The sequence below is a fragment of the Zasmidium cellare genome (assembly GCF_010093935.1).
Source record: "Zasmidium cellare ATCC 36951 unplaced genomic scaffold M409scaffold_13, whole genome shotgun sequence".
Classification (NCBI taxonomy): Eukaryota; Fungi; Ascomycota; class Dothideomycetes; order Mycosphaerellales; family Mycosphaerellaceae; genus Zasmidium; species Zasmidium cellare.
The window spans coordinates 444,512-466,513 of NW_022986957.1; the positions used below are offsets into that span (position 1 = coordinate 444,512).

Here is a 22,002-nt window from a genome sequence, read left to right on the forward strand (position 1 = left end):
GTCTCTCCATGAGAACCAAGGTGACTATTAAAATGGATCAAAGCGTTGCAGATTGACCAGATCTACCTCATGGTTCTGGTCGTGGAGATCCGAGGGTGTTCAGTATTCTCTCCGCCAATTCCACGGTCCAGAAATAGGTCCCTCAATCTGGACTCGTCTTTTGGAACATCGCAATACTCCAAGGTACGATTGCTTGCCATTGTATTCTCGAGCGTGTTGACGACAAACAACGCGTGCCAAAAGCTCCTCGAACACATCAGGGGCTCCAATGAAGGTGAACATCCCGTTCGGTCTCGAGAGCAGTGACCTGACCTTGCAGTGCCAGCTCCTCAATCTCGTCGAATCATTCAGTCGAGGTGCTTTTCCAGCTCGATAGTGTCGGAGACGACGCTTTTGACAATTCGTGGGGTAGGTGTGCTCACCTTTTGTCATGCTCGGGTGGCAAGAAGTGGACAATGTCGATATCATGTTTGAGTCCGATTCTTTTTGGGTACGAGCGCTACATAGCTTCGTTCCGCCCAAGCTTGTACTATCGTCCGCTGCGTGTGTCAGTGGTGCATGGCGCTCTAATCATTGAGTCCAGGGCTAGGAATAGTATAACCGTGAACTTGATTTAGTTGAAAGAGTTGACTCCTTCATCCAAGGTGGATTGTGGCTTGCCGTACTATCTGGCACATCAAAATTGTAGGTAGAAACCTCTCCATCCGGTTTCCATCTTTCATGGGCGAATTTCTCACTCTGCAATCAACTTTCGATGTGTCAGCACAAATGCATCGGTCCATGGCGGGAACTACTGCACTACTAATGCGTTGCAGCGGAGATCGTCTTCTCTGTCACGCATTCTAATGACAGCCCTGGTATCGTTTGCGAGCTGACGACTGTTTCCTCCGGTCACGATTGAGTGGCAAAGTTAGAACTTTTGTTTCTGCGTACACATCACCAAGACAACAATTACCCCGAATGCCTCTGTTTCAAGGCTACTGCGGTCGCGGCACTCATAGATCGCGCACTGAATGCAAGTCTGGAGCTTCATCCATTTCCCAGGCTCGGTACTTGTCCGAGGACTACCACGACACTCTCCAGGCCTCGCCGTCAGCACTATTACAACCTTTGATTCAACCATTCCGTCGCTAAACACAACGGGGTGTTGTTGCGGCGCTGACATTGGCTTCAGCCTTCAGACTTTCATGCAGGGTATTTTTGCCAACACGGAGACTTGGAACACAGCAGGGCCATGTTGGCCGAAAGAGAGTTTCAGCGGCCCTTACGGTTGTTTCTTGAACGTCTGCTGCTTTCTTTCGTTCTTTCATTATCGCATAGGCTTGTCTTTACTTTGTCACGATGTCGTTCTCATTATATCTTTTCATATTTGCTTCTCTTTCGAAAGCCGTGTCTGCTTCGGCTTTCAATGAAAGATCAACGACGTCTATCTCGTCTGTCACAAGTGCACAATGGTCTTCACTGAACACTAGTGTCAACGGGAGACTCCATGCTGGATACCCATATGCCAAGCCTTGTTACAGTTTCTACAATGGCAGGCCCAGTCCGCCCAACGCTGGCCAATGTTCTGCGGTTGTGAGTGGATACGATGAAGAAGTCCCTATCGCATCCAACTTCGGAGCCTACATGAACGAGAATTGGGCAGGCTGTCAAGCAAAAGCACAGAGCTGCGCCCTCGATTTCTTGAAGCCAGACGACCCAAGCTACTTCTCTACACCACACAACTGCTTCCAGGGAAGCGTTCCGAACTACTACATTGATGTGCGGGAAGTCTCGGATGTACAAGCAGCTCTGAAGTTCGCGGACTCTACTGGTGTACCACTCGTCATTAAGAATGCAGGCCATGACTACAAGGGTCGATCCAGCGCTCCAAACTCACTGGCTTTATGGATGCATAATGTTCAACCTCCTCTCATTCGAGATCGAGAATTCACACCTGAAAGTTGTCCATCGTCTGCTGGCGACTCTGTTACGATGGGGACCGGACAGGGCTTTGGAGGTAAGCATTCAGATTCGTAAGGTCATCCATGGTCTTGCTGATCTGACATTCCAAGATCTCTACGACTTTGCAGAAGCCAACAACATCACTCTCCTTGGTGGCTCCAGCTCAACCGTAGCGGCCGCTGGTGGCTGGGTTGCAGGCGGAGGACATGGTGCACTTTCCCCCTTGTACGGACTTGCGGTAGACAACGCATTGCAGCTGAAGGCCGTTCTTCCAAATGGCACATACGTCACTGCGAACAGATGCCAGAATCGAGATATATTCTATGCTCTACGAGGTGGCGGGGGGAGTACCTTCGGAGTGACGATGGAGATGACAATGCAGGCACACCCGCAGGTAAGTCTTGCAGCAAGTGGACGACTTAACGTATCGAGGCTGACCTGGGAAGGTAACCGTACAAGTGGCCTTGGTGCGATTCACATCCCAAGATCTTGGCCCTGTCAACGACTTGATCTCCATCTGCACGCAAAACGGCGCTCGATGGAACAATGAACGTTGGGGAGGCTACATTTTCCCAGGAGCCGCAGGTGCCCAAACGACCTTCTTCTTCGTGAATCCAGTCCTCACGCATGCTCAAGCCGTGGAGAGCATGAGACCAATAACCGACTTCGCAACATCCCTGGGCAACATCACCACATTGAACCTCGTCATCACACAACCCTCCTTCCCCGAGGTCTTCAAGACATTCATTTTACCAGGCGCAGAAGCAGTGGGCCTCAGCGAAACAATAGCATCGCGGCTCATCCCTCTGAGTCTCATGGAGACTCCAGCTGGCCAACAAACCCTCGCCGAAGCCATCGTCAAAGCCGGAGATATCCTCGCCAACGGCGTCCAAAACAACAACACTGAATCCCTCCTCCAAATCCTCGCCGTTGGTCCGGGAAACTTCAAGCCCGATGGAACGAGCTCAGTCACTCCCGCATGGTACCAAGCAGGCTGGCATATCATCGCCGGACAGGGCTTCCCCAATAACGCCAACTACAGCACCATTCAGAAAGCCTTCCAAACTGTACATGAATCAGCGCAGGTTCTGCGAGACATCACGCCTGGCTCAGGGGCTTATCAGAACGAAGCGGATGTGTTCGAGCCACATCCGGAGCAGTCATTCTGGGGGTGTGAGAATTATTTGAGATTGTCGATCTTGAAGAGACAGATTGATCCGAAGAATCTTTTGACGTGCTGGGGGTGTATTGGGTGGGATAGGGGGGATCCTAGGTATGGTTGTTATCCGACTCTGAACTGAGCCTGATCTACCCCTCCCTATAGAAAGCAACGTCTTTGCAGCCTAGGTAGCAGAGAACGGAGAACCAGCGACCTTGCGTCGATTCTTCAGAACCCCTGCCTCCACGTCCTATACAACACATCGTCCACAAGCAGATCCACCTCCACCCCAACCGCACTCTTCGCCGTCAACGTATAATTCGAGCAGATATATCCCGCGTCCCTCGCTGGGTCACCCTGGTGGAACGCCAACGTCCCATACACAGCTTCAGAGGGCGTATAGCTGACATCGTAATCAAAGTCCTTCTCCGGTCCATTAATTACAGAACCCGTCGGCACACACTTCGCAGTCACATGGATGTTGCAAGGTGCAGGGACTAGCTGGGAGGCGTGCAGGGCGCAGGCGCAGTGGAAAGAGTAGAGATTCCCAAGGGGGTACTGCCATGGACCGCCGGGCTCTGTGCCGTTCGTGTAGCCGAAAGTGACGATCCCTTTCTTACCGGAGGCGAGACGAGCGAAGTTCGGTAGCGAGTAGGGGTGGACGTGAGGGATGGATGGAGTGGTGCTGTCAACGTTTACGGTCTCGAAGTTGTGCCAGTCGGCGGATTTGTAGATGCCTACGGGTTGGTTAGGTGGGAGGTCGTCGAACTGGAAGACGGCTTAGAGAAGAATGAATGGGCAAGGGAGGAGATGAGGAGTTACCGTAGCGTTGAAGGGGGAGCATTGGATGCGGCCACTGCTGGCGATCTGGCTGCCGCAGACGTCGCATTCCCATTGTGGGATGTTGAAGGTCGAACAGTAGGAGAGGGCTGTGGCTAGAGAGGCGAACAGGCTGAGAGACACTGTCGCGAGTGCGAACTTGGAGTTCATCATCTTGAATGTGATCGGCTGAAGGTAGCTAATGGTGGACAGCAAGACTTATATCTCAAAGCATGCGGCGCCCGCCATTTTAGACGGCTCACGTACTAGTGAGCAAAAGTTGCGTTCTTGAGATGATCCTCACAGAGGCGCCATTTGCTTTCACTCCCACTTTGGAAAGCTATGGATCGAATCCCCGTGCTATTGGGCGGCGAACGATCCTTTCGTGAAAAGGGCCGAGGCAGTCTTCCCCTCTCGAAGAGCACCACGTTCGTATTCGAGGTCTTCATGGCTTGTATCTAGTTACGTCTCTGCACAGTGACAAGCTTTCGCTTGTTGTTGCTAAGCATGTCGTATGCACGAGAGCTGCAGCTTCTTTTTAGGGACAGCAGACACGTGATTTGTGGGTCTGCCTCTTTCGCGATGAGGAAAGTGCTAGTGAGTACTTTCGGTTTGCTCTCAGGCATTGATGCTATGAGCAATGCTTCATGTGTTTGTTGAGATGATAGATCGATAGCAGATGGAGCAAACTTCGACTCGGCATGTTGTCATATATTGGTCGGCAAAGCTGGCACCACACGGTGAGACGTCTTTTTCGGTAAGGTCTCACTAAAAGATCTAACTCACACCATCTCCACTCCAAATTGATAACTTTTCCGTGGACGATCCTCGACCAAAGATCATGCCACCAGGTGACCAGATCGAAATGCAACCAGTGGGTTCGAAGAGCACAGCGGCATCTTCAGCAACAGCCAATGACGCAAAAACTCCTATGGCAGCTCGTTCGCAAGTACGTAACAGAGAAGAACCAGACCGAGTCGACAACGCCGTATGCCGATCCTGCAAAGACAAGACAAACTCGAAAGGTCGACTGATGACGCTCTGCAACTGCGAGGGCGCCAATAAACTCGTACATTGCGAATGCGCACTGCAAACGATCCTCCATTCCATCAAACTGAAATGCAACATCTGCAAGACGGAGTTGGCAATGTCGCAGGTTCGTCGGCGTCAGACGCCAGGTCAGGGAGCGCAGGACTCCAAAGGAAATTATGCAACCGCTACGGCCACACACCAAGCTCGGACTGGAGAGGGCATACGGCCAGGAGACGGCGCTAATGAAAGAGCGCTTTGGTTGCGGATCTTGATCAAGACGTTGAAGATTGCTGGCGCGGTGTGCAAGTGCGTGTTCTACCCTCCGCAGCCAGACTGGGATGAGCTTCCGCCCCGGAGGCCTGTCACTCCAGTCCGAACTGGCGGCAAGACCTCGCCGAAGGGTTCCTTATAGCTTGCCATTCTTGCTTGGCGATCCGGTCTTCGAGAATTGTTTCGCTTCTCGGATGAAGCGTTCAGACAGTCGAATGCCATCGATGCTCTTGTCATCGCGGTGTTCTCGCTCATACACCACTCGATCCTTCCAAGCCTTCAGATCAGGACCAAGCCATTCAGTGATAGCTTGTGCACAGGCTGTAGGAACCTCAAAAGGACACAAGTGGCCAGCATTCTTCAAAAGTGCTTTGGCGACTTTCCCTTCTTTTGCGCCTCCGCTGCCACCAATAGCTATGCCCGTCCGAGCAACATTCTGGTCGTGGGACTGAGAAGAAGCGGCAGTATACTGAGGGAAGACAAACAGCACGTCTGGTCGAATGCGAGGTAGCATCTCCATGGCTTCGAGACCCTCTGGTCGATAGAAGGGACGTCCGGCGGGGTCGGCGTCAGGATACTTAATCCAATCAGTCTTGCTCTTGGTTCCGTCTTCATTTCCCTCATCAAGCTGTGTCCTGCCGTAGCTCCATGCTTCGTTGGCTTTCGTCGTGCGCAATGTGACTTTTCCCGGCTCAGGACAGAGTAACGTAGGAGTACCCCTCAGTCCGAACTCCATCCACCTTTGAAAAGCACGTTCATCCCAGTTCTTGAACGCTTTCTTGAATCCTTTCTGAGCCACTTCGCGCGAAGGAAACAAATCTGGCTTTGTAGCTGCCATCGGGATAAGACGCTGGCCAGTGGCCATAGTGTCCATGCCCAAAATCGGGTCAAGTAGAACCAGCGATGAGAACAGTCGAGGATGCATGCAGCTGAGGCGTATAAGAGCCGCACCACCTATCGAATGGCCAACACCAACGATTGGCGGGATCATGTGTTCCCGGAATACGTTCGTCATGTGCAGAATATCTCGCGCGTAATCTGAAAACGATGGATCGTCTCCTAGTGTTTGCTCGTTGAGCACGCCGCTAGCATTCTGGTTGCTTGCGTCTGCAATCCAGATTGATCGAATTCGAAAGCCGTGGGAGTCAGAAAGAGCAAGCATATCATCCCACAGCGGTTCGTAGAGCTCCTTGGGGAAGCTGGTTGCGTGCAGGCCGATGATTGTGACATCGCCATCCCGGGGATTCTGGTTTGCAAGAGGAATGTATTGCTTCGCTTCGAGGCGTTGGATATCGCTGTCGCCATGCCTCGTCGCTCCTGGATAGTGCCGGATGTGTTGGGCATCGAAAATGTGCGTCTTCACGGCGAAGTGGGAGGCTGACATTGCCGCGGTCATTATATTTCTTTTGCGAAGGCTAGGTATGCCCTGACAAGGGTAATACTCTGCTCTGGAGAGAAGCAGGTAGCGTCTTCATATCGAGGTCTCTCGCAGGTTTCGCTCGCAATATGCCCTAACAGTTTGACGTGGTCTTGGGATCATGCCACATAGGCTGGGATGAGCTGTTTGGTTCAGGTGGCTGGGAAGTCTCGTGCCTGGATGCTTGGCGCATCCTTGCGAAGACCGAACCCTAACAAGCTCTTGTTAGCTCATCAGTCGCAGAAGATACCCAAACCGACTGGTATGTTGCTTCATAACCGATATGGACAGGATCGATTCAGATCGCTGAGTGAATTGTGAGACGTCGCCGCTGCATCCGAGAGATACATATGCAAGATCTGTCTTGGAAGTACCAACAACCACATGATATTTGGCAATTGTCAACGTCATGAGCAATAACCGCAATTCACGATACTCGAAAGCCTTTAGTCTTGCTTGATAGTCCATTTTTGACAAGCCTCGAACAAGTTCTTGAGTTCGGATGGCACATACTCCATGATCAGCGCAAATCCTTCCTTGCTACTCTGATGGAACATCTGCAATGTGGTCATGAAGTAGAAGTCAGCGTAGCAGGGCTGGCTACCCAAGAGGAAAGGCCCTTCGTCCACTTTGTGAGCCTTCAGAACCCGTGAGCATTCCTCAAATGCAGGCTTGGCTGCGACAAAGTGAGGTACAGGATCTTTGCTCTTGTCGAAAGCCACCTCAACAGTCATACCAAAGCGTCTAGCCCGGTCGGTTTTGAACCACTCCAGGTCTTCCAGTGATACCACTTCAGTGGCGTAAGGCATTAGAGGGACGGCGAGCGCCATGAAGACCTTTCCCATGGCACCATGGGCCTCCTCCTCGAGTTTCGGGTTGAGCCTGAAAGAAGGGCTTGGATAGCGATATTCAAGCTCTTTGGCTATGGCCGCTGAGTCCATGACATACGTGCCATCGGGGAAACGGACTGTTGGCACGCTGAATTCGGACCAACTGCCTGGAGGGTGCGGTTCCACGCCGCTGACGGAGATTCTTAGCATTTGATGACAGAGACCTTGTCAACACATACAAAGACTTGATGGTCTCTTGAAGACGAATGTATGGAATCCATTCGGTCTTGTACGGGACGCCCTTGAAGTTCAATGCGAGCCTGGCTTTACGTATTGACACACGTTGGTCAACATGTTCCCCCAATATCTCCTACTCTGGTTGTAGCAAGACACTTACTCTTCCACACATTGCCGGACCAGCTTCGACAAGGCGCCTGGCTTGGCAGGTCGTAGAGAATGATTTCCTGAGACATTATCGAGTTGTCCTTGATACGAAAAGCTCGACAATTTCACAAAATTGGGTGAGATGAAGGAAGAGAGCGCTCAGTCACCCGGCCAATGTTGTTGAGACACTGACAGCACTCGTCCGAACAGGGCGTTCGAAAGGGTGTAATGTGCGAGCGGGAGTGTCCGACAGCACCATATGTAGGGTTCTAGTTTTCCTCATCCATATCTTGTTGACCGTTATCGAGATGGTGCTCTTTTAGAACTCAAAGGACGGCGTTGTGTCGAATAGAGAGGTCGTCGCGACGCAGGCTTGGAGGGTCGGAAAAGGATGGGCAGGATGTACGCTTGTGCCGCCATATGCGTGACGAGCTTGTACACGCGTTCACGCCTGCTGAGGTTTCGCTTTTTCGGGAGCAAAGATTTCCAAAGGCGACTCGCACCAATCTTTCGTCCATTGTTGACAAGTTGTTGCAAGGGACCTTCACGCGAAAGTGACACGACCGTGAAGTTCCGACTGTCCTCTGATCCGTGCGTGCTGGGCGTTTTGACCTCACCTCACCTGCTCATCTGCTCACCTTCTCTCTCTCCTCTTCTCGTCCCGATCACAAAGCAAAGCAATTTGCTGATTGACTCTGAGATACGCCTTGCGAGCATTAGTTGCATTTGAGTCGTCTTTACCAAGACTCTGATCCAAAGGAAGCCTACTTTGAAGCCCGCCCTGAGCCAGGGCATCACAGCAGCATCTGAGCGGAAAGATGTCATATCAACCTATTTCGGCCATCCTAAGACTGGAGGATACGACATGTACTGGGACTATGGTCCACTGACGTCTCAGCCGAAGTTCCGTCTTGCTTCTTGTCATGGTGGAGACATGCAAGTCCAATGCTATGGACACTGGAAAGGATGCCTCGTCGATGAGAGGGAGCTTTTCTTACGTCGATTTTAAATATGGGAGGCCACCATGTCTTCGTACACCGTGATTGTCAAGGGAGTATTGAGTTACCCTGACAAGTGTTTCCCGCGTGGCAGAAGGGACATGTTCGAGGTGGAATGGTATCCACATTCCAGGCACAGCAACAATGTTATCCTCAGACCCCTTTTCATCTGCTGGCTTGGCCTGCTTTTGACCTTGAGAGACCTGTAACAGAACATTTTCCAGAACCATGCGCAAGTTGGCGATTAACACAGCAATGTTACTGGCGCTGGCCTCAACAGCGGCAGGACAATCTCGTAAGTTTTACGTACACCAGTCTCGGATTCTGTACATCGCTAACTTTCACCAAAGAGGTTGTGATGACGATCGCTGTGCCGTAGGTTGAGGAACCAGACATGACCTGTGAAAGAGCTAACTCGATTTCAGATACTGTCCGACCTATTCTTCATCACTAGCACCGTACTCGTCTATACTACCTGACTACTCCAGCAGCGCCTTGAGCTATGGCTCCATGATACCGCCAGTATCACAGACAGCAAATACAGGAGCATCGATTTCGCAATCGCCATCAGCCGTACAACTTTCTACATCGTCTTCCTCGAGCATAGCTTCACCATCTTCGACTTCCTACATCGATCGATACGGACAAGTGTATGAGCTATACACGAACACTGGCATCAGTGGCAATACAATCGAAGCAGAGCCAGAACGGATAAGAAGACGACAGGCGAGCGGACCATCGTTGGGCTCGACTCTTGAACTTTGCCTAGAAGACTGCAGCGCCACTGCTCAATGTCAAGCAACATCGTATCTGGGAACAAGCTGCTTGTTATACTCTTCAGTCCGCGGGTCAACATTCCTCCTCGGCGGTGTAGCTGGATTCAATGTTGCACGCTTCAACGGGTTTGCGAACGACACAGGGGATCTGTCAACGTCTTCGACAAGCTCTGTACTTCGATCTTCCGGCACAACCTCGATAGATGCGACTGCGGTGAGCAGCCTGAGTAGCACCAGCACTGACATCTCATACTACTCAACAACGACTGCCCGCGGCGCTACGAGTGGGTCTGCTGAAGCTTCGACCAGACGTCCTTCAAGCAGAGCAAGTACGCAAAATCCCAGCTCCTATACTTCGAAGGTGTCCGTGACCTCCACGGCTGTATCAAAAGTCTCTAAAGCGTCAGATGTTGTTATCTCCACCGCAGTCGTCACGCCGATTCCTGCCTCTTCATCGACAAACTCGGAACTTTCTTGGACGCCAACAGATATCACCTCTAGCTCTACTTCGGCACGTGCATCAGCGTCTTCGTTCCAGCCGTCGACTTCCCGTGATGCACTGAGTTCAAACTCAATTCCATCGAACTCTGCCGATCTCTTCAGTTCATCTGCAGCTAGCTCAACTCTCGCTGGAAGCTCTTCTACAACAACGTTTGAAGATGCATCGCAAACATCGGCGTCGACACAAGATGCGGAACCTTCGCCTGAGCGATCGTCGACTGCAATCGGTGGCACAGAATGGTCGTCTGGAAGCGTCACGGTCAGACCTTTTTCTTCGACAACGCCGTCTTCAACGTCAAGCGAAACGACACCTGGGTCAACAACTTCTTACAGCTCGGTAGGGATGTCCAGAAACTCCTCTGCAATGTCTCCTGGCAGTACCTCTCTGGCGGCGATGTCATCGTCGCCCTCGGTGTCTACTCCAAGCCCAGCCACTTTGAGCACATCATCCACACAATGGACCTCAGTGACGCCAAGCACTGCTGGACCGACCATGCTCTCAAGTTACCTCAGCAGCCTATACGCTTCCTCAGACTCGACCACTCTTACGAGCAGCATATCGATTACAACATCAAGTAGAAGCACGAGTGCAGCCGCATCCAGCAGTCAGGCGAGGTCGTCGTCTCGATTCTCATCCTCGCGGACCATCCTGTCCACCGAAGCACTCCTTCAGTTCAGCTCGGCATCCTTGTCCGCGTATGCCTCACCATCTTCCGCAACAGCGGCAGCTCCTTTAGCAACACCTGTTCAGAAGAACGGCAAGCGTGGCCTGGCATACACAAACGCCTCGTTCACACTACCGTACTCCCTCTCCGGGCAGAACTCCCGAGTGTCATGGGGCTACAACTGGTACTACTCACGCTATACCGATAACGTCAACACCACGAACCCAGCAATTCGTTTCATTCCCCTCCTCTTCAACGATGCCGAAGACGTCATGTCCGTCTGGCCTGAAAAGGCCCAAGCAGCAATCGACAACGGGGCAGATGCCCTGATGTCGTTCAATGAGCCTGATGTCTGCTATCCCGGCTCGGCCTGCATGACAGTCAATCAGTCCGTCACCGCATACAGAAAAGCAATGCAACCTTTTGCAGGCAAGATCCGTCTCGGTGCCCCAGCAGTCACAGACGGCGGAGCGCCCATAGGTCTGACCTATCTAAGCGAGTTCATGGGCAACTGCACCGACTGCACCGTCGACTTCATCAACATCCACTGGTACAACAACGTCTACGCTTTCAGCTACTTGCAATACTACGTCCAGCAAGCATACAAGCAATTCGGTCTCCCCATCTGGATCACCGAGTTCGGCATCGACGGGAGCGGTGGTACGGATGCTCAGTATCAGGCTTTCCTGCAGCAGGCGTTGCCGTGGCTGGATGCCGTGCCGTATGTCGAGCGCTATGCTTGGTTCTTGGATGCCCCGGGATACCTGATAAATGCGAATGGGAGTGAACTGAGTGCCCAAGGAATGATCTATAATTCTTATACTGCTGCTTGTCCGAACTGGAATAACACTGATGGGCATTGTTAGATAGGTCGGATAGGAGATAGATTACGGTGTTTGTTCACATTCTCTCGGGATCTGGACCTTGATGTTGTTCGTTTCTCATTATCTGACGAGTTGATCGATCGCTCTTCTAGCTGATTCGTCTTCACATCGCATGCGGCCGCAACGAATACCGCCCGTCATCGTTACGGCCAATGACAAACGTGGGAGCCGGCGCTGGAGAAGCGCTTCCAGACGAGTCTGCACTGAACCAAGTCGGCACGCTCAGCCGATTCTGCTGCGAACCCGACAACCTCTTCTTCCTAGGCGGATGCGGTACTTGCGCCTCCAACTGCGCCTCCGCCGTCTTGCACGCAACTATCCTCCCACTCGAGTCCATAGTATACGTGTCTGACCCATCATCTTCACCCATGTCTCTTTCCCAGTCGTCCCATTCGTTCATGCGGTCGTAGGGGTGTTGGGCGGCTTGTCGTCGTTCTTTGTTATCGAGGTTGGACAGTTCGGCGACGCTGTGGATAGGCTTTTTGCCTAGAGAGGTACTTGGGTGAGAGGCGACTGTTTCAGACGATTCTCCTATGAAGCGTGGAGCGACGTGGCGGAAGAAGAGGCGCAGGATGGGGAGGCAGCCGCATATGATTACGAGGTTGGCTTCGATACAGCTGGTCGCACGTCAGCTTTGAGGTAGTCATGCTTGAAAGTAAGACTCACATCCAGATGGCGGGAGTGCTGATGGCCCAAGTCGTGTCTGTTGCTGTAACCATCGGTGGAAGTAGTGATAGTCTGACGAGGCTGGTCACCAAGGTACTGAGTTCCGGGAGTCAGCAACAGGTCCTTACAATCGAAGAGCGTGCTCACAGTGATCCAATGCCAAACATCAAGATCAGCCCAACCTTCTGAATGATTGGAACGTGCAGTTTGATGATCATCGGAATAGGTAATACAAGGAGTATCACATCCGTTGCTGCGTTAAGGCCAGCAGTCGCGAGGTAGAGTTGTCCTTTGTTGACGCATGAGCCAACGGTAATCGTAATGTCCCAGTTCTTATCCAGCGGCGTGCAAGCGAAGACGAGAGCGAGACCCAGGGCAATGCTGTAGCTGATGATGAATGCCATCACGGCATAGACAGCGTATTTGAACCATCGCTCCACGGAGAGCTTTCAGTAGAACAGAAGCAGAGATAGCTTCGCCAGGGCCATCAGGGGGATGTATAATATCGAGCATACTGAGATGAGCTGGCTGCTGTCAGCGGGAGGAGTCGTCAGGTATAAGTCAAAGGTCATACAAGAACAGCCAGATTGACATGTCCAGTCGTGAGGTTCCACATATGTACGCCAATGTACTCGACGGCCCAGAGCCCTGCAGAGTACTATCAGACAAGACGAAGCTGGAAGAATTCGAGGGGCGATGACTTACAGACGACCATTATCTGAAGGCCAATCGAGAGCATCTTGTACCTGGTCAGTAAGATCATAACGAAATGGCGCACAAGGATCGACCCAGGCGAACAACATGGCAACTGCTCAACAGTCAGCTTTAGATGACCTATTCTCTGTCTGGATCTCTTACCATCGTCCACGCCAAAATTGCGAGCGAGATGTGCTTTTGTATACACCCGTAATATTATGAACAACGTCGACACGACCATACCAACGATTGAAATCGTGATGCCAGCATTGATATGCTTCGTCTCTGGCGGGTTGATCAGGTCCTGAGTGTATCCAGGCGGAGCAGTAGCCGCTGGCAAGTCAGCCAATCTGGTGGAAGACATTGTCGTCGCTCTCGTCCAGCGGGGGCGACGCCGTCAATGCTGTGTTATCGCTTTGTCCTCATAGACTGTGCTCGAACACGCAAAGAGTAGACCGAGTCAACGAAGACACATTTCGAGATGTCGCGATTACCCTTGACCGAGGTCGCAGTAGAGCAGCACATGATCCATTGCCTAGATTCTCCAAGGACCTGGGTCGATGCAATCACTGGCATGGCACAGACGATACGACTTTCCTAGTAGGGTTCATCTCGAACGTCCTGCATTGGGCATTGTTCCTGCAGCAACATGCTTGGATAAGGTGCATAAGCGATCCGACAGACAGTCGTAGGATGCACCGTTGTAAAGGGCCGTCGCCGTGCCTGTCGATCAGCGGTGTTGGATTTGTGGGCGTCTGGAGAAGGAGGCGAGCAGGCTCGAGCGGCTCAACGACAATAATGTATTCTGGGTCTTGGGTCGAAACCTATGCTCGTTTTGTCGATGACGGGGAGACACGCGTGCTCGTGGACTGCGGCACCTCCACTTGAATAAGTCTTTTAGCCTCGTGAACAGAATCCTTCAAATTAACGAGTGGATCCGGACAATGGCTCCAGCAGCTCCCTCTTTTCTTCTCGCAACATCCAATTCGAAACTCCTTTTGTTGTGTTCGTAAGAATGGAGCTTCCATCAGACGGCGATGACAAACATTCAAAGCCACCTGTTGATCCGAGTGGCATCGTGTTGTGAAGCACGTGGAGGTCGCTATCAGTGGTCTAACTTGACCCCTGTGAGTCGTGCGAGGCGACACTTCGGTGGTTGGGCTTTGCAACAACACGATTGGGCATGGCCTGGACACTTGAACTTCCAAAGCCTGTCTTCGCTTGGAAACCCACAAGCCGAATTGGCACGAACACCGTTGATCGAAATCATGGACATGGTGCAGACGGCGTATTGAAGCGTTGGCCGACATGGAGCGCGCCGCAACAGAATGATGCACGAGCACCGACGTCAGGGATCGAGCCTGTAGTTTGCCTCGCATCTGACTTCCACACTCTTGCGTGAGCCTTGCTTTCGTTGGGTCACCGTTCGTTTTGGAAAGATGAGGCTTCTTGCTGCCGCAGCATTTGCAGGCCTGAGCGTGGCTGCCGAGCAACAACAAGCTAGCCACTGCGTATGCATTCTCATGGACGGAGTAATGCAGCGCTTGCTGACGATGTTTCATAGTGCGAGGCTTTGAGGAATGCAGGTCTGGGTGAGCGGATACTGGAGCCGGACCATGAATCCTTCAGTGCTCGCCTCGACAACTACTTCTCCCAAAGCGCAAAGCTGTCGCCACACTGCTTTCTACAGCCCCAGAATGCTCAAGAGGTATCTCAAGCTGTGACAGCGCTCGTAGAGGCGAACAAGACCACACCATGCGAGTTCGCAGTTCGAAGTGGTGGCCATATGCATTTTGCCGGTGCGGCTGGTACTGATAAAGGAGTCACGATTGATCTTCATCAGATGTCATCTGTCGTGCATCATCCGAGCAACGACACAGTCTCAGTCATGCCAGGCGCTGTATGGGGTGATGTATACAAGGCTCTCGACAAACTTGGTGTAATGGTCGTGGGAGGCCGCTCATATACGGTCGGAGTTGGCGGTTTGGTCATTGGAGGTGGCAACTCTTACTACGCTGCACGCAAGGGGCTTGTTTGCGATAATGTGGCCCAGTTCGAAGTCGTGTTGGCGGATGGTAGCATTGTGACTGCTAATCAAAACGGGCACAGTGACCTTTTTCAGGCACTGAAAGGCGGCTCCACGAACTTTGGAATCGTCACTCGCTTCGACTTGATGTCATTCGAAGAAGGCAATGTCTTTGGAGGCTTGGTCCTGTATCCAGAGACCACGCACGAGGAGCAATTCGACGCCCTGCTCAACTTCGGCGACAAAATCCAGGAAGACCCCTTCGGCTCTGCGATCGTGATAAGTGTTTACATGTCAGCAATGAAAGTCCCACTCTTCATGAATGCGTACGACTATACCGAGCCCGTCGACCGACCAGCTGTATTCCAGGAATTCTTCGCCATTCAAGGCAACATCTCAGATACCACAGGAATCAGGAACATGACCTCACTCGCCGAAGAGCTCGAACAGCCCAAAAGTCATCGGATTCAGTTCAGTACGCTGACATTCAAGAACGACATTCGAGTCTTGAAGAAAGCGCACGAGTTGTTCAAGCAGACCATCGCAAGCCTCGAAGAAAAGGCGAAATTTGACTTCAAGGTTCTTGCGCTGTATCAGCCTGTCCCGACACTGTTTGCGGAGCACGGCAAAGCCAACGGAGGAAATGTCCTGGGTCTTGATCGGTTTGACGAGACTCTTATTAGTAAGTGCAACATGTAACGCTGTCGAATGACCCGGCTGCTAAACGATATTGATTGCAGTGTATGAATCATACTTCGCCTGGGAAGACTCCAAGGAAGATGAGCTGTTCGAAAGCCATGCACAGAAGCTGCGAGACGACATCTCGGAATATGCAGCAAGTGTCGGTGCTGATAATCCTTTCATCTACCTGGACTATGCAGACATTAGCCAGAGACCATTAGAGAGCTATGGCTCTAAGAACGTGGCAAAGATACGTGCCGCTGCAGCAAAGTATGACCCAGAGGGGGTGTTTCAACATATGATGCCAGGTGGCTTCAAGATCTCACAGGTTCGTTGAAAGCCCACTTGCAGAGACTGCAAACATTCTGATCGATTTGAAGGTTGACCCTAGAATGGGTGTTGTCCCTGACAAGCCTCGACATGATGAGCTATAATCGATACTTGCGACGTTGATGGCGAAAGCGATAATGCTTCGGCGCCAGCAGATGCAAGTGCTGTGACAAGCACTTGAAGACACTACCACCACTTTCGGTCAAACCAGGCGACCTCGCGGTCGGCACTCGCTGTGCCGCGTGCTCATTCGAATGACACGAAGTCGATCTTTGTTGCTTGATGAAAGCCAAGTCTTCCGTTCCAAGGCATAACCTCATTTCTTGTTCCACTCCTGCAGGAGAACTGCAACGACTGCCACTTTCATCTGAGATCTGGCTCCATCATCCACGGGGCCAGCTTGATGTTGTTTGGCTCCGTGTGTACATGCAGCGGCTTCTTGGTAGTCCTCGATGCTGGCGCCTTGGCAACCTTTTTGGGAGCCTTACTTAGAGCAGGCACAATCCGTCGTGCTTGATGCATCTCGTCTCTGGCAAAAAGCTGCACGGCTCGTAGGTGGGTGTCTTTGCCGTTTTGGTGGTTCTCAAGGATTTTGACCTGGACCAGAAATGCTCGGAGCGCAGGCCGTTTGCTCCAGTCGACTTCTTTTACTCCCTCATCTGAAGTGTTCTCATCATCGTCTTCGATAGGTCCTACCTCGCTGAAGTCGACATCGATCCAGCCCGTCGGTTGTTCAAAGCTCATTTCTGCGAATTGTTGGATATCGTGGACGCCCATTCCAGCTAGAAACTGGATTTTGGTCGGAGTGTAGGATTCATCGTTTACGAAGTCCAAGAAGATCCTCATGTGAACAATCGAAACCAGTTTGAAGAAGTGGATGCTCAACAAGTGTGGCTGTGGGCCATCCGACTGCCAGTAGAGCGTAGTATCGGGCGATCGCAAGGCGGCGACGCCATTCCCGGGTTTGGCAGTGCTGACAGTCCATGAAGCTAACGACGAAATTTCCTTCAATCCAGGGGGCGGAAAGGGCGCGTCGTCGAAATCGATGCCATCTGTGGCACATGACTCTTAGCCTACTGCGCGTAAGACACCATTAGAAAGAATTTCTACCTTGAACCTCTTCATCTTCGTCTGCCTCGCCATCATCCTCGACTTCTTCCTCTTCGGCCACCTCCGCGGTTTGTTGTGCTGGAAGGTCGAGCTCGTCGCTGGGGATGTCGATGTCGGTCATGTCCACGACAGCCACCCGCTGATTGCGCGGATTCCCATGGTTTCTGTTCGCCATTTCGAAGCAATCAAGGCCGCCGCATGACGAGGTTGTAAGCACAGTGGATGCAATAGCCCGACGTGATATGCATGAGGAGAGGTCGTTGGAAACAGCCACGGATGTGGTTGCTGGGTCGGAGCGGCCCGTGACTAGCGTGTTTGCACGTACTACTTCCACAGAGTCCTCTCCCACTCCGAAGCAGCTTTCACAACTCTGGCACCCTTTCACGATTCACGCACATGCGGCGTCACCCATCGGCACGCCTTGCTATATATCAATCTGTTATATCACCTTTCAGCGACAAGGTCTATCCATCAACGACTGCATGACGACCCAGCCTCCAACCATGCCCAGGGGTCTGCACCTTATCCTGCGACACGGTCCTGGATAGGCCCTCGTCCATAACGTGTGCCGACTGTGATAGGCAAACATGCTCTTCAAAAAGCCCTGCAATCTGGTCTAAGAGAGTTCACAGCACATGGCCGCTTTGTGAACGCCATAGATCATTCACCAACCTGCTGCACAGCACCACTACGGCCGGACTTGGTCGACTTCACGTTTTGGGCAATCACGGCAGATATAGGCATTGATGCTGAGCCATTTTTGGGTCCTATCGGAAGCATGTCGTGGGATGCAGAGATCTTCAGAGTTTGTCGCAAACAACCACATCTGACTCGCATGGTGCTTCTGGCCGCGTGATTCTGCGCCCAAGACCGAGCTTCTTGGAAAGGCTCCGTCAATGAGGAAGAGTTTTCCGGTGGCCTTCACCGGCTATATGCTATTATTGACACAAAACGCACGCCAGGCAGTGCCATTACGTTGGAAGTATGTTCTAGGTCACTTTCAACTGACTACGAGGGACTCTAGAAGACACGCAGTCAGCCGTCACATCTGCCCCCGGTGCGGCGATGCCGGTAAGTCGCTAGGCCGCTGACTCTGGATGTGACCCCGTTGCACTTGCCACTGAAGGACTGACATGCCTCCTTGTGGGCGTGCTGGCCGCTCTACTTGAGCTCCTTGGGGCACTTGCTCAGCAAGCACGACTTCTGTTCTACCTGTCTTTACGGAGCCAGCGTTCATGATTCCTAGCCATGTCGACTTTCAGCGGAGCCAACCCTGGTGACGCCCGTAATGGCATCTTCGCGGCGGCAGCGCTGTTCCTCAGTTGCGTCTGGGTCACGATTTCTCTTCGAATTTGGGTTCGAGTGACAATCATAAGGAGCCTGGGTTGGGACGATGCCACATTAATCTTTGCTGCTGTAAGCCATTACTCTCAAGCCCTCATGGTGATTGATTCTAACTAGGATCAGATAATCTTCACTGGATACTGTGTCGTTGAGATCATGATCGAGACAGTTGGAGGTGCTCCTCACGCGCAGAACCTGGGTCTTTCAGAGCTCTCGCGACTGGTAGCTGTGAGACTCAGAAAAATCTATTGATCATCATTCACTGATACTTTGCAGCTCACCGTGGCCAGCTTTGATCTATACATCACAGCGATGGTGTTCCTCAAAATATCACTGGGAATCTTTTACCTGCGGTTCGTTATAAGAACATGGGAGAAATACGCGGTGTACAGCACGATCATCATAAGCACCGCGTATGGTGTTTTCCTATTCTTCATTGCACTACTCAACTGCGGGAACCCCTCGAAATACTTGGAGAACGAGCTCAAGGGAATATGCATGCCGAACAACGCAATATACCCGATACAGCTTGCGGGCGCCTTGGTCAACGCATGCACAGACTGGGTGCTAGCCATTATGCCAATATACATCCTGGTGAAGGGAACGATGCCGCTACGTGTCAAGATCAGTGCAGGAGTGGTCCTGTTGTTAGGCTGCACCGGCAGTGTGATATCCTTGGTCCGGATCCAATACATGAAGGGACTTTTGCCTGGCCCGAACTTCTTCAACACGTCGATAGATCTATGCATCTGGTCGATCATCGAATGCGGGCTTGGGATTTCAGCAGCTGCAGCCGCTACCTTACGACCATTGTTCCGAAGCCTCAGAGAACACACCAACGGATACATGAGTTACGGTCGATCGAGGTCAGCCATGGGTTCAGTCAATCAGACACGGTTCACTGATACCATGTTCGGCGACTGGGGCTTTGAACCTCCGCAACATGAGCAAGAGCTGCGTGCTTCCAGAAGCAGAAGTCATATCAGCATCACGCCGATTTTGAAGAACTCACGAGTGATGAGCAAAATGGGCATCACGAGGGAGACAATCGCAGAGCAAGGCTCCCAGTTGATGTCATCTCCAGTGGCCACTGCGAACCAACCGACCCGTCAAAAGAGCAGGAGACTACAGAGTAGACTGAGTCGAATTGAACACACTACGCAACCACAACGCCCCGAAATGGTTCGCCAGCTGAGTGTGAGGGAGAAGGGCATCTCTCGGCCTGTCCCACACATATTCAGTCAAGCTGCACCGCCGACACCAACGGGCGAACACCAGCAAGAGCTTATCAGAATCGACCATCGTCGGAATGGGTCTCCGAACTGGGTGCCAAAGACGAAGCGAACGCCAGACCGATCGTCGAACCCCTATTTCGACTCGCCGAACCCATATCGCTATTCAACACCAACGTCACCTTATGAAGGACGACCATTCTAAGCATGCTGGAGCGGCCACTTGTAAAACGAATGACGAGGTTGAAGTTCACAGCATTCAACAGCAGCAGCGTGCGACCACGACTTGGCGAAACGTCGAATCGTTCGCTACAAGAATGACGGCCAACTGCAGATTTCCGCTTGTTTGTAATAATATCACAACGTGTACATGTTGTATGGATAATCAAGGCGTCCAAGGGTTGATCGAGCATCTCTAGCACATAACGAACTTTTCACAGAACCTCACGTCTTCACTCTTCATTTTCCACCACCATCAAATGCCAAGACCTCACCGACGACACATACGAGTACGCCCTAAAAGACATCTCAAAAGCTCATTCGCCAACAAGACTGTTACCAGGATTTTGAGAGCGCAGCAGTAACAGATCTACGAGCGTACATACGATCGATGTGATGATGTCGACGAAAGGTCCCTTGCGCCATGTCTCGCTGATTCAAGACGCGGCTCCGAAGACATCTTAACAGGATCGTATTGAAACGCTTCCGGTGGCGAGATGCAAGAGGCGAGGAGAGGCACGAGTCAAATTCCGAATCGCATATCGTCAAGGTCTAGAAAGGGTTCCTGGCCGTGGCTGGCGGTCGCTTCAGTTCTCCAGATCTGGTTGTAGGCTGAGCTTGGATGTTTCAGGTCCATGTCCTGAAGGTTTTTGATAGTGCAACGAAGGTTGTCGATCTGCAGGTGGTCGTTTCTCTTCCGCATGAAGACAACAGGTTGAGCAGCTTCTGTACTTCTTTCGATTGCTCTTCGACGTTACTAGCTAAAATTGAGATTCTATGGTGCTGCTTCATCATGAGCATGCGAAGTGTTCAACGACAGCCTCTCTCAGTATCATTGACACGTTGATCCATTCTCACAAGCCAACCTTCCCAAGAAAGTCCAACTTGCCAAGCGGAACGCCCTCCTTCCGCAAGATGTCGTACGCCGTCGTGGTATGGAAGTAGACTGTCCAACGTCAGTATTCGCCGCCCCAGCTATCCCAAACAACATAGTAAATCTCACCATTAACCATAATAAACTCCTGCACAAACGACAAGCCCGTAAACTCCCAAGGATCCCGTCCAGGTGGACCGAACGAGACCTCCTTCGATGCCTTGCCCTCCAACTGCTCCTGACTGACACCGCTCAACAGCTTCTGGATCTCGTCGATCTGCTGGAACATGCCGTTGTAGGTGTCGACGACGGGGATGTCGGTGGGTGCTGGCGCTCCGGGGATGTCCATTCGGCTGAACAAGTAGATGACCATGCGGTAGACGGTCTGCACTTGGAAGGGCAAGGGCTGCATGTCTTCGATGATGCGGGATTTGACGAGGGCGGAAGTTGCGATTTTGTTTTCGTTGCACCATTGTTCGCCTTTTTGCAAGCAGTGCTTGAGCTGTTGGACGCGTTTGGTGAAGATGGGGATAGTGACGTCGTAGAAGGAGATCTCAGACATGTTGACAGAGTGTGTGAGTTTGAGGGTGAAGTGAGATGTGGACAGCTGTGCTGAAAGCTTCTCAATTGAAAGTGTTGTGTGAGCGAATGGAAAGAGATATCGAAGGAGCAGGAAGCTTTCTTTATAGGCTGGGGGCCCTACCTCCGACAAGCAAGCATCCCAAAGGAGCAAGTCCCTAAGAATGAACGATTTTTGGAATCAAAGGACAAGCAAGACTGGTGAGACTAGTCAGCCGGACATAGATAGAGTTGGCCTGAGCCGAAACTCCCAGGTCTGTTCCGACTAGTAAGTCCGCAAGGCAATCGTAGAGTCCATGAATGTCTCTTTGCCGGAAATGATGTGTTGTGTCGTAGAATAGAAAGATCCCTTTGCTAGACGCTTCCAACGACTTTGGATGACTTTCCAGAGGTCCATGAGCGCTGTGTTGGTCTTCTCTCGCTCAACATTCATACAAGAATATCGATTGGAAGCATTGAATAGAAAGGACCTGACCGCCTCGGACTCGGATACCCGGTCCACTGTTCGAGGATGCAAGGGGCAAAGCGTGTACGGCATCTTTCCGGTGGGCAACATGTGACGATTC

General features: G+C 51.9%; 11 protein-coding genes across 11 annotated transcripts; 5 read left to right on the plus strand and 6 right to left on the minus strand.

The window, feature by feature from the left end:
• Positions 1-1,341: 1,341 nt before the first annotated feature.
• Positions 1,342-3,245, plus strand: M409DRAFT_21616 (uncharacterized protein; the record flags this gene model as incomplete). Its single annotated transcript, XM_033805939.1, has 3 exons — positions 1,342-1,999; positions 2,055-2,338; positions 2,391-3,245. The coding sequence occupies 3 exons, from the start codon at positions 1,342-1,344 to the stop codon at positions 3,243-3,245; spliced, it is 1,797 nt and encodes a 598-aa protein (XP_033669061.1).
• Positions 3,246-3,331: 86 nt separating this feature from the next.
• Positions 3,332-4,096, minus strand: M409DRAFT_21617 (uncharacterized protein; the record flags this gene model as incomplete). Its single annotated transcript, XM_033805940.1, has 2 exons — positions 3,332-3,871; positions 3,926-4,096. The coding sequence occupies 2 exons, from the start codon at positions 4,094-4,096 to the stop codon at positions 3,332-3,334; spliced, it is 711 nt and encodes a 236-aa protein (XP_033669062.1).
• Positions 4,097-5,360: 1,264 nt separating this feature from the next.
• On the minus strand, positions 5,361-6,608 carry M409DRAFT_21618 (uncharacterized protein; the record flags this gene model as incomplete). The annotated part of the gene is made up of 1 exon (XM_033805941.1): positions 5,361-6,608. One exon carries the CDS (start codon positions 6,606-6,608, stop codon positions 5,361-5,363), a length of 1,248 nt encoding a protein of 415 aa, XP_033669063.1.
• A 479-nt stretch (positions 6,609-7,087) lies between these two features.
• Positions 7,088-7,944, minus strand: M409DRAFT_21619 (uncharacterized protein; the record flags this gene model as incomplete). Its single annotated transcript, XM_033805942.1, has 3 exons — positions 7,088-7,661; positions 7,711-7,795; positions 7,869-7,944. 3 exons carry the CDS (start codon positions 7,942-7,944, stop codon positions 7,088-7,090), a joined length of 735 nt encoding a protein of 244 aa, XP_033669064.1.
• A 1,137-nt stretch (positions 7,945-9,081) lies between these two features.
• M409DRAFT_21620 (uncharacterized protein) lies at positions 9,082-10,028 on the plus strand (the record flags this gene model as incomplete). Its single annotated transcript, XM_033805943.1, has 4 exons — positions 9,082-9,148; positions 9,204-9,228; positions 9,279-9,843; positions 9,939-10,028. 4 exons carry the CDS (start codon positions 9,082-9,084, stop codon positions 10,026-10,028), a joined length of 747 nt encoding a protein of 248 aa, XP_033669065.1.
• Positions 10,029-10,367: 339 nt separating this feature from the next.
• M409DRAFT_21621 (glycoside hydrolase family 128 protein) lies at positions 10,368-11,661 on the plus strand (the record flags this gene model as incomplete). The annotated part of the gene is made up of 2 exons (XM_033805944.1): positions 10,368-10,705; positions 10,809-11,661. The coding sequence occupies 2 exons, from the start codon at positions 10,368-10,370 to the stop codon at positions 11,659-11,661; spliced, it is 1,191 nt and encodes a 396-aa protein (XP_033669066.1).
• Positions 11,662-11,782: 121 nt separating this feature from the next.
• On the minus strand, positions 11,783-13,405 carry M409DRAFT_21622 (uncharacterized protein; the record flags this gene model as incomplete). Its single annotated transcript, XM_033805945.1, has 8 exons — positions 11,783-12,296; positions 12,346-12,441; positions 12,493-12,791; positions 12,861-12,869; positions 12,920-12,993; positions 13,051-13,084; positions 13,134-13,153; positions 13,204-13,405. 8 exons carry the CDS (start codon positions 13,403-13,405, stop codon positions 11,783-11,785), a joined length of 1,248 nt encoding a protein of 415 aa, XP_033669067.1.
• A 1,075-nt stretch (positions 13,406-14,480) lies between these two features.
• Positions 14,481-16,182, plus strand: M409DRAFT_21623 (uncharacterized protein; the record flags this gene model as incomplete). Its single annotated transcript, XM_033805946.1, has 4 exons — positions 14,481-14,552; positions 14,606-15,749; positions 15,808-16,076; positions 16,129-16,182. 4 exons carry the CDS (start codon positions 14,481-14,483, stop codon positions 16,180-16,182), a joined length of 1,539 nt encoding a protein of 512 aa, XP_033669068.1.
• A 259-nt stretch (positions 16,183-16,441) lies between these two features.
• M409DRAFT_36467 (uncharacterized protein) lies at positions 16,442-17,098 on the minus strand (the record flags this gene model as incomplete). Its single annotated transcript, XM_033810561.1, has 2 exons — positions 16,442-16,732; positions 16,790-17,098. Coding segments are annotated over 2 exons (600 nt in total), but the record flags the coding sequence as incomplete, so codon positions are not given.
• A 1,338-nt stretch (positions 17,099-18,436) lies between these two features.
• On the plus strand, positions 18,437-19,969 carry M409DRAFT_53484 (uncharacterized protein; the record flags this gene model as incomplete). Its single annotated transcript, XM_033812381.1, has 3 exons — positions 18,437-18,604; positions 18,650-18,760; positions 18,809-19,969. 3 exons carry the CDS (start codon positions 18,437-18,439, stop codon positions 19,967-19,969), a joined length of 1,440 nt encoding a protein of 479 aa, XP_033669070.1.
• An 868-nt stretch (positions 19,970-20,837) lies between these two features.
• On the minus strand, positions 20,838-21,419 carry M409DRAFT_53485 (uncharacterized protein; the record flags this gene model as incomplete). Its single annotated transcript, XM_033812382.1, has 2 exons — positions 20,838-20,929; positions 20,987-21,419. The coding sequence occupies 2 exons, from the start codon at positions 21,417-21,419 to the stop codon at positions 20,838-20,840; spliced, it is 525 nt and encodes a 174-aa protein (XP_033669071.1).
• Positions 21,420-22,002: the final 583 nt, after the last annotated feature.